At 51.5% G+C, this 13,299-nt stretch overlaps 2 protein-coding genes across 4 annotated transcripts in view; one reads left to right on the top strand and one right to left on the bottom strand.

Annotated features, from left to right (window-relative positions):
• Positions 1 to 13,299, bottom strand: part of SYN1 (synapsin I) — a 36,563-nt gene that overhangs the window by 2,376 nt on the left and 20,888 nt on the right. For all 3 annotated transcript variants that reach the window (XM_081126198.1, XM_081126197.1, XM_081126199.1), the window contains exons 6-12: positions 2,918 to 2,980; positions 2,097 to 2,239; positions 1,929 to 2,003; positions 1,726 to 1,828; positions 1,193 to 1,333; positions 783 to 870; positions 95 to 686 (exon numbers count right to left, since the gene is read on the bottom strand). In XM_081126198.1, the coding sequence (XP_080982324.1) occupies positions 95 to 686; positions 783 to 870; positions 1,193 to 1,333; positions 1,726 to 1,828; positions 1,929 to 2,003; positions 2,097 to 2,239; positions 2,918 to 2,980 (1,205 nt within the window). The remainder of the gene's footprint in view (positions 1 to 94; positions 687 to 782; positions 871 to 1,192; positions 1,334 to 1,725; positions 1,829 to 1,928; positions 2,004 to 2,096; positions 2,240 to 2,917; positions 2,981 to 13,299) is intronic.
• TIMP1 (TIMP metallopeptidase inhibitor 1) lies at positions 7,694 to 11,603 on the top strand. The gene is made up of 6 exons (XM_081126213.1): positions 7,694 to 8,000; positions 8,899 to 9,027; positions 9,761 to 9,840; positions 10,018 to 10,144; positions 10,372 to 10,496; positions 11,333 to 11,603. Exons 1-6 carry the CDS (start codon positions 7,865 to 7,867, stop codon positions 11,501 to 11,503), a joined length of 768 nt encoding a protein of 255 aa, XP_080982339.1. The 5' UTR covers positions 7,694 to 7,864; the 3' UTR covers positions 11,504 to 11,603.

Genomic DNA, 13,299 nt, shown 5'->3' with positions numbered 1-13,299 from the left:
TGGATCTGAGGAGCTTGGGAGCTGGGGCTACCCTCCTGGTGCAGGAGCATGTTTTGTAAGCAGAAAGGCAAGGGCTGCTGTGGGGTGCCCTTACTTGAGCTGGGGGTGTGGGGGTCCCCCGGCAGCAGCCGTGGCAGGTGGTTGCACATCCTGGCTAGGTTTCTGGGCCAGCTGTGGCTTGGTTGGACGTCCAGCAGGGCCTGGGCCACTGGGCCGTGGTTGCTGTGTAGTGGGTGGCCCAGTGCGGGGCATGGGACCCCCCTGGCTGGCCTGGCGGGTGGGGCCGGCAGGGCCTGGCGGTTTCTGTGGTGGGCCCTGGCGCTGCTGACCACCTGGTGGAGCCCCTGAGCCCTTTGGTGGAGCCTGACCAGAGACGGATGTCTGACGGGTCGCCTGTGGGGGGCCCGCCTGGCGCTGGGGAGATGGGGAGGCAGGCGGGCGGGCTGTTGGAGGTGCCCCAGGTCCTCCTGCCACTGGCCGGGATTGGCGGCCTTGACCCTGGGTCAGTGGTGGGGCCTGGGACACAGGCTGTTGGGATGCTGATGTGGGACTTGGTAGGCGCTGGGGCAGGGGGCTGCCAGCTGGGGGTCCGAGGCCTGAAAGGTGCTGCTGGCCCTGTGGGGGTGGGCGCTGCTGCAATGGAGGTCCCTGGCGTTGGGGGCCTGGGCCCGGCTGTGGAGGGCCACCTGAGGGACAGAGAAAAAGTTCACGTGAGAGCCAGCAAATGAGAGATAGGGGGGCTGCCAGATGGTAGGCACCCAGGAAGTCTGTCCCTCACTTACCCTGTGGTGGGGGTCTTTGCTGAGCTGGGGGCCCCGAGGGCTGCTGGGAGGTCTGGCGGCCCAAGGGCAGGGCCCCTGGGGACGGAGTCTGTGGTAGAGGAATGGAGCAGGAGAGGTTAAAAATAGTTACCAGCCAATGGAGCATCAGCCAATCAGAATAACAGGGATTCCCTGTGTGCTGGGTGTTGCTGTGTTTGTGGCTGAGCTGAAGGGATATCAGGTTGTTGGGTGGGTACCCCCAGGGGAGGAGTGGGGAGGCACTCAGGGAAGTCAGGGTAGCAGCTATTTATCAATTTTTTAAGACAATTGGTAATTGCAACCACATGCATAATGGTGATACCCTTAGCCTGCTGGTGATTAGCTCTGTGACACAGCAGGATCAAGGGCTGGCCTGCCCACCACTAGCTGACCTGGCTGTGGGAGCCTCTGCCAGGGGAGACATCCCGCTGCCGGGGCAGGGCCTGAGCCATCTTGTTGACCACAAGTTCTACGATGAGTTGCTTGTCTTCATCCTGGTGGTCACCAATGAGTGGCATGGAGGAGCCCACTACCTGGGGGAGGAAAACGCCCAGTGAGGGGAGAGGCAGGAAGTGCATGTGAGGGTAACAGTGACAAAGTGCTTTAAACTGGCAGAAGGCACAGTGGCTGCCAAGGAAATGAGCTTCAGTTTGAGAGGCACTGGTTTATAGTGTGAGGAAGGTTTGTCTCCTACAAGGTACTAAACAGCTTATGAGGTACTCTACTGTGGTCCAAATCCAGCCCAGCACCTGTTTTTGCCATTCGCCAGGGTGTCCCAGTTCACAAGGTGCTATACAGTTTACTAAACATTTTGTCATTCGCTGAGGACATTATGGGCCATGGAATGCTTCACAGTTTATGAACTGTTGCTGCTGTGCACCTGCTCCTCCCTCTGTGCCCCCACCAAATCCCTGGATACTCCTACCTCAATGATGTGATCCCTTCCGTCCTTGCCATGCAGCGCTTCCACTGCGCAGATGTCCAGTCCCCCAAAAATCTCTGAGCATGTGTCCACCCATAGCTTGTACCTGGCAACATGTGGGGCAAGAAAGCCTGTCAGTGCCTTGCCTGGGCAGCCACACTCCTACCCTCACTACTTCCCCCCCACCTGGAGTTCAGGCCACCCACCTGTCAGACATGGCAATCTGCTCAAGCATTGCAGAGCCGGTGTTGGTCTTCCAGTTTCCTGATACTGATGTCCTCCTGGGAGATGAGAGAGGAGAGAGGCTCAGGGGGACCTGAACCACACAGGGTAAAGCAGGAGACCCCTACCTAGGCCTTGATTTCTCTACTCACATGTAGGCCTTGTAGTTCTGCCCAATCTTCTGGACGCGCACGTCATATTTGGCGTCAATGAAGGGCTCGGCAGTGGCATATGTCTTGGTCAGTGCCACGACACTTGCAATGTCCTGGAAGTCGTGCTGGTTGTCCACCTTGACCTGTCGGTGGGGTGGGGATCAGGGCCTTGGCAGGACGGGGTGGCAATGGGGGTGCCTCAGGGCAGGGGGGTGCACACAAATGACACAGGTGAGCTGAGTACACAAAAAATTTGGTGGACACACCAAGGCACTCATGAATGCATAATTCTGGGCCGCCTGGCTTTTACATGTATGCACAGACACAAAGTTGGGTCTATGGTATGTGAATTATATCTCAATAGAGCTGTGGCAAAATTGTGTGTATATGCAGTATATCTATACAGACACAAAATCAGTGGTACATACAATAAACAAACAGAAGCATGGATACCTTCCAACATACAAATTACAAGTCTGCTTTCTACATACACAGAGACAAAATCAGAGGGATGAAAAGCACACAGGACCCCAAGACCCTTGAACACAAAAGATTACATAGTGTGTGTTTAACACAGAAGCATGCATATACACAGATACAATGCTGTATACACTAACAAAATAACAGGACACATAAAACTGGCCAAGTGCATGATAGAAAACTGGGCCAACAAAATCTACAAATGTGAGGGAAAAGATACAAATAGATAAAAACACCCCAGGACACACAATCATACAGAATTACTGGTGTACACTGAATACACAGTATACATCTACATACATTTACAAACACACAGGGACACACCCAACCCGAGGACTCACCTTGCCCATCCCAGAGTGCGCATGCCCCATCTTGACAACCACGGGGTACGTTGTGCTGCTGAGCTGGTAGGGTGGAAAGGCAGAAAATGGTCAGGGCAGGAGGGCTGATTGCCAGGGGTGGGGGTGGTGCTGAGGGGAGTCCACCCAGCAGGAGCCACATATTAGGAGCCATTTCCCAGAAGGGGCAGGTCAGAGACAGGCAGAGAGCAGCTCGGGGATCACACAGCACCTCTGAGCTCAGAATCAAACCCAGAGCCCTGTCTGCCTGTCCCTCCCTCCACCCCCCAGACTTCCCGCCTCTGCTTTCCCAAGCAGAGGCATGGGATAAGGGTGGGGGCCTTTTCCGGAAAAGGGAAAGTTTGTTTATATAGTGACTGGATGATAGAGAAGTGAGTATGTGCCTGTGTGTGCATGGAGGTGTGGTGAGCATGTAGCAACTGGACCCCTCAGTCAGGCCTTGTATGTAAGCCTTGTCCACACACAGACACAACCTAGAGACACACAGACTCTCAAAACTCAGATCTACACAAGCAAACCCAGAGATGCCCATGCACATTGAGACCCTCGAGATGGAGAGACCTACAACTAACACAGGCTCCAGAGCACATCTTGCTCTCCATTGCGTAGACACCCACAGTCATTCAGCCAGCCTGGTGCTCACGGTGTGGGGTAGGGGCTAGAGCTTCTGGCCAGCTTCCTTGCCCAGCAGAACACAGTCAACGCTTTTGGGTGCAGGCACCCACACAGCCCCCTCCCATCACCCAAATCCACACAACAGTTAGAAGGACACGCACATCATGAAAGATTACCCAGTAATACAATAACAAACCTCAGGGCACAACCACAGAATGCAGAAGCATACACAACTCTGAGAAGCACACGTAACAGAACTGGGCACATAGTCAACACAGACGCACACGCAACACTTCTAGGCATACTTACAACAAATAGAAGGACCCACACCTTATACAAAGAAAGGTACACATACTTCTAGTTATTCACAGAACAACTGAGACCTATAACACAGAGACCCACACCACACTCCTGGGCACACAAAAAGTGTATCTAGGGACACAACGTGCCTTGCCATATGTACAGAGAGTCATACACATAACCAGAGACCCCACAACCCTCCTAAGCATACAGACCACCCTCCTGGGAGTGTGCACGCACACACATGTCAAGTGTCCCCTGACCCTGGGCAGGATCAAGAGGACCAGGTTGGGCAACCCCAGCCCCAACATAGTACGGATGTGCGCGGGGCCACGCCCTCCATCTGCTGCACAGACAGCTGCCCCACAGGGCAGAGAGATGGCTTTCCCGGAGGGGCGGCTGGGGCGGCAGTGGTTCCCGGTTCCCGACAGGCACAGGAAGCCCGCAGGCTCAGGGTGGCCGATTGACCTTGAGGCGTTGCCCTCCCTCTGCACTCCCACCTTCCTCATTTCCCAAATGATTGGCGTCACTATGGGGCGCTGAGAGGCACCGTGTTGGGATGGGCTTACTGGGATCCTCTAGATAGCATTGCAGGGAAACACTGCAGAGGCGGTTGCTGACACACTCACAGCTCACAGAGGGGAGAAACGTACAACCTAGACCTGCTTTACAGAGGCAGACACACAACTCCTAGAAGCAACACAAAACAGGGCTACACAAAACACTCAGGTCCACGCATATACCACACACATACCACCTAAAGGCACACAGGCAACTTTCAGGGACAGACACAGCAGAGAGCTGTACACAAGCACCCCCCACCCCATAGGCTCCTCTTTTTATAAACCCTTCTTATTTCCTCTGGGCCTGGGCCTGAACACAACACTGTGGACATGTGTATGTGTGCCCACACATGTATGCATGAGTGGAGCTCTGCACTCGGTTCCTCTGGAGAGCCCTAGCTTTGAATCTTGGCCTCTCCTCTTCCTAAAATCATGTGTGACCCCTGGCAGCTCACTTAACTCTCTTTGGGCCCCAGTTTCCTGATCTGTACAAAGGGCACAATCAGGCCCAAGAACGTGGTGCACTTTCTGCACACACAGTTGGGCCTCATGGTCCCCAACTCTCATCCACCTCCCCAGACAGTCACACACCTGGACACCCCTCCACGAAACCCCACCAGTTTCAAAACCTGTACAATAACCTGGATCTACACAACCCCTCACATGTAGACAGTGGGTAAAACTGTGCTGACTCAGATTTCAGAGTCACAAAGCTGGCGTCAGAACCAGGGGGAGCGAGGGGCTGCAGCAAGACTTTCCCTTCCCTCACTTCTCCCTTTGGCTCCACCACTGGCTTACTCAGCCCCCTGTCTCATTCACTCTCTTCCACTTTCACAATCAGCTTCTCCAAATTCCTGGTTTACGTCTTCCCCCCTGGTTTTTGTCTCCCCAACAGTTATTTCTTCACTCTCATTCTTGGGCAGGTCACTCAGCCCTTTGTGTGTCTCAGTTTCCTCCTCTGCATAATGAGAATATGAACAGTCTCTAACTCACAGAGATATGGTGAGGAATAGGTTAGTTATGTTGGGGGAAAATGCTTACCACGATATCTGGCACACAGGAAGTCTGCATCCTCCAAAAGTGTTGGGTACTATTATTATTACTGGTTTATCATCTCTTGGTTAGCCAACATTAACAAGAAGGCAATCTGGATTGACTGAGAGATAAAGTACTTTACAAAGATTTTAGAACAGTGCTTGATACCCATTAAGCACTCCATAAGTGTTGGTGGTAGTTTTTGTTGTGGCGATGGTGTTGCTGTTGATTGGGCTAACCTCCCAGAGTTAATCCAGCTTAATTAGCAATAGGGTAATGGAGACTGAATAAAAGAATTTACACAAAGACTTCAGGGCACAGTATACAGTAAATGCTCTGTGACTGAGTGACTGCTATCATCACTACCATCATTATTGGTCTGTCCTTCCTGAACAACAAAGGATGTTAATCGGCCCTCAGAGCCCTTTCCCAGGACCCTAGGGAAGATTCAGGTAGCATCTGGAAGCTGGCAGGCAGGGATTGCTTCACCCCACCCCCTACTAGGGGCACGGTAGGGAGGGGTTGGTGGGGAAGGGGCAGGGCAGGATGGGAGGGTATCAGTTTTCTCCTGACTCACTAGCCTCTTTCACCACCATTCAACTCCCCCCCCCCAGGGCTCATTAATTCACCAGCACCTTCCCCGCTTGCCAAGCCTGGATTAAGATCCTGGGACCAGTTAACCTAAATTCAAATCCCAGCCATGCCCTGTGATCCTGTGGAAGTTCTTCAGTTTCTCTATGCCTCATTTTCCTCATCTGTAAAATGGGAATAATACTGGTACCCATCTCAGAAGCTTATTATGAGCTTTTAAAATTGAATTATAGTCTGGCCAGGTGTGGCTCAGAGGTTGAGCAGCGACCTAGGATCCAGGCGATCAGGGTTCGATTCCTGGTCACATGCCCAGGTTGTGGGCTCGATCCCCAGTTGGGGGCGTGCAGGAGGCAGCCAATCAATGACTCATCATTGATGTTTATATCTCTCTCTCTCCCTCTCCCTCTCTCTGAAATCAATAAAGATATATTTTTAAAAAATTGAATTATAGTTGACATACAATATTATATTAGTTTCAGATGTACAACATAGTGATTCAACATTTTTATGCATTATTAAATGATCACCATGATAATTCTAGTTAGCATTTGTCACCATACAAAGTTATTACAATACTATTGACTATATTCCCTGTGCTATACATTGCATCCCCATGACTTATTTATTTTATAACTGGAAGTCTGTACTTCTTCTTTTTCTAATTTCCCTTTTATTTGTATATTAAAGGACTGATTGTAAAAAAAATGGGAGGGGGTACAATTCAGAACCATCGTTTTGTTGTTGTTAGTCCTCGAGGACATTTTTCCATTGACTTTTAAAGAGAATGGAAGGTGGGGGAGAGAGAGAGGGCAGGAGAGAGAAACATGGATGTGAGAGAGACACATGATTGATTGCCTCCAGGCAGGGGAAAGAGCCTGCAACCGAGGTATGTGCCCTTGGCTGGAATAAGAACCCAGGACCCTTCAGTCTGAGGGCCTATGCTCTAACCGCTGAGCCAAACTGGCCAGGGCTGGAAGTCTGTATTTCTTAATCCCCTTCACCTATTTCACCCACTCCATTCCCCCACTCTGGCAATCACCAGTTTATTCTCTATCTATGAGTATATTTCTGTTTTGTTTTGGTTGGTTGGTTGGCATTTTAGATTCCACATATAAGTGAAATCATATGGTATTTGTCTTTCTCTGGTTTATTTCACTTAGCATAATACACTCTAGGTCCACCTATGTTGTCTCAAAAATTGTGAGCATTAAGTGGGATAAATTATGATGAGTGCCTGGTAAGCAGTTAGTGCTAAATAAATGCTATTTGCCTGTGTTTTTTGAGCAGGGTTAAGACCCGGGCTCTGGCTCCAGGCCACCCAAGTTCAAATCCAGTTCTGCCACTTATTAATTGTGAACCTGAATTAGTCAATCTCTCCGTGCCTCAGTTACCCCACAGTGTATCCCTCCTCCACTCACCTGCCTTATCTCCCTCCACTGCTTCCTCTTAGTCTCTGCCTCGGCCACCCTTCACCAGTTTGTCGGCTCTACCAAAGAGGAATTTTTGTGTGTGCTTAGTATAGAGTACCTGCACAAGAAATGTTTGTTGACGAAATAGGCTAATTCGGCTCCAGCCATGAGGAGTTTTCGGTCTGTGATTGGATAGACAATGGAGAGAGTTTGGAGACTTTAGGGAATTGCATTGGGGGAATCCTGATTCTAAGCACTCCATTGAGCCTGTCTTTAAGGACTGGGACCGAACTTGGAGATGGGGGAGGGTGATGACCAAGGAGAAGCCCAGGGGGAGGGCGAGGAGGGGGGTGAAGCTCCGTCTCGGCAGCCCTAGGCCCGCCCCTTGGCCACCACTGACGGTGGGCGGATGAGTAATGCATCCAGGAAGCCTAGAGGCCTGTGGTTTCCGCAAGGCTGCCACCCCCGCCCCTCGCGTGGACATTTATCCTCCGCTGCTCAGGCCCTGCCGCCATCGCCGCGGACCCAGCGTCGAGAGAGGCTACATCAGAGGTAGGCAGCGGGCTGGGCGGCTGCAGGGCCTGGGTCTGGGCCTGGGTTGGAGCTTTCCTGCTGCTGGACACCTGGCTGCTCAGCCTGAAAGGCAGGCACCGTGGGCTGGTCAAGGGGGAGAGGGCCGGTGTGGGCGCCTGGATCTGCTCCAAACTCCTGATATCCATCCCAAATCCCCCATGCTCATGAGTCTCTAATATCATAGATGCCTCCCAATCGGCCAACTCCCCTAAATTCCCTCATTCCTCCCCAAGTCCCCCACCCCCAAACCCCTGGAGCTCCCCAAACTCCCCCAGCTCCCTGAATACCCTAGGCTCCTAAGTCCTCAACTCCCTCAACCTCAAAACTTCCTCTGCTCCCAGATCCCCCTTTACCCCCACCCGCTTAAGTTCCCCCAACTGCGCCAACTCCCTAAACCCCCAACCTCCTCCAAATTCCTCAGCCTCCCTCAATTCCCCCTCCCCCTCTCTCTCTCAATACACACAACCTCAAAACTCCCAAATTGCCCCCAAACTCCTACAGTTCCCCAAACCCCAAATTCCTTACCCCAACTCCTCCACTTTCCAACTTCCCTAACCCCCTAAGTCTTCAAACTCCCCCAGACCCCTTTTCCTCAAACACCACAACCCCATAATCTTCTCCACTTACCCTGTCCCCTAAATCGCTCAAACTTCACAATCCTGAAACTCCCCCAATCCCCTAGGCCCCTAAAATCCTCTGGGCTCTCAAATACCCACCCCCTTAAAATCCCCAAACTCCCCAACCCCTCTAGCCCAAGTGTGGCAGCCTAATGCCGGTCCAGGCTGCTGGGGGAGGGCAGGATGGGGTGGAAGGCCTTCCCAGGTCCTTGGATCAGCTGTGCTGGAAGCCTCCTGACCCCTCCTCCCCACCCTTGCAGAACCCATCATGGCCCCCTTTACGTCCCTGGCCTCCTGCATCCTGTTGTTGCTGTGTCTGACAGCCCCTAGCAGGGCCTGTACCTGTGCCCCACCCCACCCGCAGATGGCCTTCTGCAGCTCCGACATCGGTGAGTGTACCCCACTCTGCTCCCACACTGTGCTTTGATTTCCCTCTCAGTCCAGTGGGGTTCAGGATGGTGCTCACCTCTAGAACAATTCCACTCAACCCTGCCCTGACTCTGCTTTGACACACCAGCATCCTCACTTGCTTCCTTTATTACTCCAGCCCAGTCCTTCCTCACAGCCTTTGTACTGGCTGCTCCCTCTCCCTGGTACACCCTTCCCTCCAGGTATCCATATGGATGACTGCCTCAAATGTTACCTTCCCAAAATTTTAACCCCTGTCCCCTAGTACTCTTGATCCCCCTTACCCAGTTCTGAAGTTCCCCATAACACTTAATAACTCTAACATTCCATAGACCTCTATTTTGCTTGTGTTTAGTCTGTCTTCTCCTGGCTAGATTGTGAGCTCCACAAGGGAAGGGATTTCTGTGTGTTGTTCACTGTTGTGTCCCTAACACCCAGAACAGTGCCTGGCACACAGCAGGTGCTCCAAAATATTCATTGAGTGAATGAACACATGGTGAATATATGAAAAAGGCTCAAAGCAGAGCCTGGCAAAGAGTAGGCACTCAGTATCTGGGTGAATCAATTAACAAATGTGTAAATTTCTTAGTGTGTTGTCTGGCATCCAGCGACCCCTATTTAGGTATGCGCTTGCTAATATGACTATTATAATTGTTTTCTTTTTATTGGCTCACGCATTCCATTTGACTTATTTTTCCTCCTCCTCTCCTGCAGTCATCAAGGCTAAGTTCATAGGGACAGCAGAAGTCAACCAGACAACCTTATATCAGCGTTATGAGATCAAGATGATCAAGGTATTCCTCCTGCCCCTTCCTCAGCAGTTCCTAACGTTTTCCTCCCAGTCAAAAAAAAAAAAAAAGCCTTTGGCCATCGTTTGGCCATGAAGTTAGCTGTGATCTCAGGATGCTATATGAAGAAGGTGGAGTGGGAGGATCATGTCAGTAAAAGAGACTCTTCTCATCCATCCACAGATGTTCAAAGGGTTCAACGCCTTGGGGGATGTCCCTGACATCCAGTTCGTCTACACCCCAGCCATGGAAAGCGTGTGCGGATACTTCCACAGGTCTCAGAACCGCAGCCAGGTGTTTCTCATCGCTGGTGAGGCTCCACTCCCTTGTCCTGGCCACACCACCCATCCCTCTGACGCTGCCTGGCAGCCCTGACTGGGCGAGACTGGGTCCCAGTTGAAATGGGGACTGCCCCAATTTTGGCCGATCAGAAGGCCTCCAGCTGGGTCTGTGCTCCAGGGATGCCAATCAGGTGCCCCCCGCCAGCTCCCTGGCCCAGACAATCAGAAGCTGCCTGTTGTTCATCCCCTCCTCCAGGGCAACTGTGGAACGGGCACCTGCACATCACCACCTGCAGTTTTGTAGCTCCCTGGAGCAGTCTGAGCTTCGCTCAGCGGCAGGGCTTCACCAAGCTCTACACTGCTGGCTGTGAAGAATGCACAGTGAGTGCTGGGTCCCCGCCTCCCATCTGGAGAGGGCTCCTTGGGCTCTTCCCTATACTCGTGGCTTGTTTCTTGCTCCCTCAGGCTATTCCTTTTCCCCATGGGTGCTCCCCACACCCCCTCGTGTTGTCCCTGAGCTTTTCTTGCTGTCCCCCCAAACTTGAGACTGTTCTCCTGGACATTCCGGTTGTTCCTTTGCCCCGTGCCTCATACCTGGGGATTTGCTATTCGGGCTGCTTTCTGTTCCTCTGACTCTCCCTTGTGACTATTCTGTAGTCCCTGATGTTTGTTCCTGACTGCCTCCCCCTGGATTGCTTCTTGGTTCCCTAGAATGTTCTCCAAGAACCCAAAGTGTTGTCCCTCAACCCACTGACTCTTTCTCAGCACATCTGATTGTTGCTCTCCAGCTGTGACTGTTACATGAGGGCAAGTGGCATTGCCTTTCTGACTCTTCCAGGGTTGTTCCCTGATGTCCCTGAATGTCCTCTGACCCAGTGGCTGTATCTGAGAGCCCCACAGCTCCTTCCTATGCTTAAGTTCTCCACCCACTAGCTGTTCCCTATCCTATGGGACAGTTCTCAGGAGATCCATCTGAATGATCACCACAACTGTCCCCAACCATTAAGAACTGATTACTTAATGGATTACTTAATGGATTACTGAGTCCAGTGAGTGTTCCCCCAATGGGAGGGACTGTTCTTGAGTCTGTATCCAGGTGGAATGATATGAGGTCTCTCTAGTAGCTCAATGTTGAATGCTGAGGAGGGCAAAGTTCTCCATAGGGGAGGAAGGGGTAGAAGAAGTCCTCAGAGATGTGCCTCCCCGCTCTCTTCCAGGTCTTTCCCTGCTCATCCATTCCCTGCAAACTGCAGAGTAACACTCACTGCTTGTGGACAGACCAGCTGCTCACAGGCTCTGACAAGGGCTTCCAGAGCCGCCACCTTGCCTGCCTGCCACGGAAGCCAGGGATGTGCACCTGGCAGTCCCTGCGGCCCCGGATTGCCTGAATCCTGCCCCCAGCAGAAGCCGAAACCTGCACAGTGTTCACCCTCTTTCCCACTCCTGTCTTTTTTTCTTCAAGACAATGAAATAAAGACCTACCACTCAGCAGGCAGTGTCCCTGTGTAGTGTCTGGGAACTAACCCATGTCACTGATGACCTGGTGGGAGCACCCAGGGACCAATGCTGAGGGGATGAGGGGTGCAAAATGTTTATATTTTACATAAAATTTGAGGTATTGGTAAGAATTCTCTACATTGCATTAGCATTGGTGATCTGCAACGTCAATAATTTAACCTGTGTTATCAACCACAGCTTACTGGATAATCTCTTTACTCAATACTTTAAAATATTTTATTAGACTAATTTATAAATCCTATTTGCACAGGGCTCTCTAGTTCATAAATTACACACTGCTGGCAAATCACTACCTCACTGGCAAATTCCCCTATTCACAAATCCCTCCAGTCCACAAGCTCATTGACAAATGCCCTATCAATTGCTAACACCTCTCCTCACCTCAGGCATTGTCCTGATGTCATCTAGTGAGGATGTCCTGCTCCATTCTCACCTGTGGGTGTTACTGTCCCCACCCTTAGGTTTTGCACTGTGAGTCTGACTGGAGTAAAAGGGGAAAAACCCAGGGGTCCTAGACCCCCACCCCCCACATAACCCAGCCAGGGACTCTGGAAGAAGGGGCAGCCTTGCGCCCCCTCCCCCCTTGGCCTGTGAGAGATTCCTTGGAAGTGGTTGTTTGGGGAATAAGAAAGATGGACAGAAAGTATGATCTGGAAATCCCCTTCTCCCCCTTCTCCTACCTCTCCTCCCTTCATTTCTCTGATCAACTTTGACAGCAGTGAAGTGCAGGTAAGGGTTCAAAATTAGAACCAAGTACATCAGCCCATGCCTCCTTCACACACTTCTCCTGCCAGTAAGAACCCAGGTCTCCTCCAGGGTATTCTAGACCTCTAAGCATGGCCCCCTGGATCTTCTGTGGCCCTGTCCTTTTGCATTTCTGGAGGTTCCCCAAGGGCCCAAGGTATGTCCCAAATTGGGATGGGTGGATTTTGAGAACCCAGTGCTTTCTCCCTTGCACAGGGGACACCCCCTTGCAGTAACAATTTCTATGTCAGCATGTATACCTCAGTTATGCCCTGGGGAGAATCTGAACCGTGGCTACCAAAAGGTAAATGGCAGCCTTCACTGGTGGGTACAACTGTAAGAGAAGGGCCTAGACCTTGGTTTGGCCCTTGTGGCTGTGTCACTATTGCCTCAGCTGCTTACAAGAGTTTGGCAGCTCCTGCCCTGGCTGCTGTGGCTCGGTTGGAGTGTCATCCCGTAAACCCAAAAGTCATGGGTTTGGTTCCCAGTCAGGGCACATACCCAGGTTGTGGATTCAATCCCCAGTCAGGATGCATACAGGAGCAACCAATCAATGTTTCTCTCTCACCTCTCCTTCCCACCCTCCCTCCCTCCTTGTCCCTTCCCCTCTCTCTAAAATCAATTAAAAAAACAAAAACACATACCCTTGGGTGAGGATTAAATTTAAAAAAAAAAAAGGTTGGCAGCTCCTGACAGTTCACCAAATTCTAGTACCAACAGCTGCCCTGTACTCTTATGCTGCTCCCTGGTTCATGGAAGTACCCGAATATAAAGAACAATATGTTTGTGTCTACACGCACACCAAAACAGCTCTGGTGACCATATGCCAAGAGGTTCCCCTTTGGGAATTCTTCATCAGGTCAGCCAGTCTGTCCTCACCTTGCATGAACTCTTCATCCTCAGGTCTCCCTCTGTTCCAACC

This window comes from Miniopterus schreibersii (assembly GCF_964146895.1).
Source record: "Miniopterus schreibersii genome assembly, chromosome: X".
In the NCBI taxonomy this organism is placed as follows: domain Eukaryota; kingdom Metazoa; phylum Chordata; class Mammalia; order Chiroptera; family Miniopteridae; genus Miniopterus; species Miniopterus schreibersii.
This window is presented reverse-complemented; position numbering and strand designations above follow the sequence as displayed.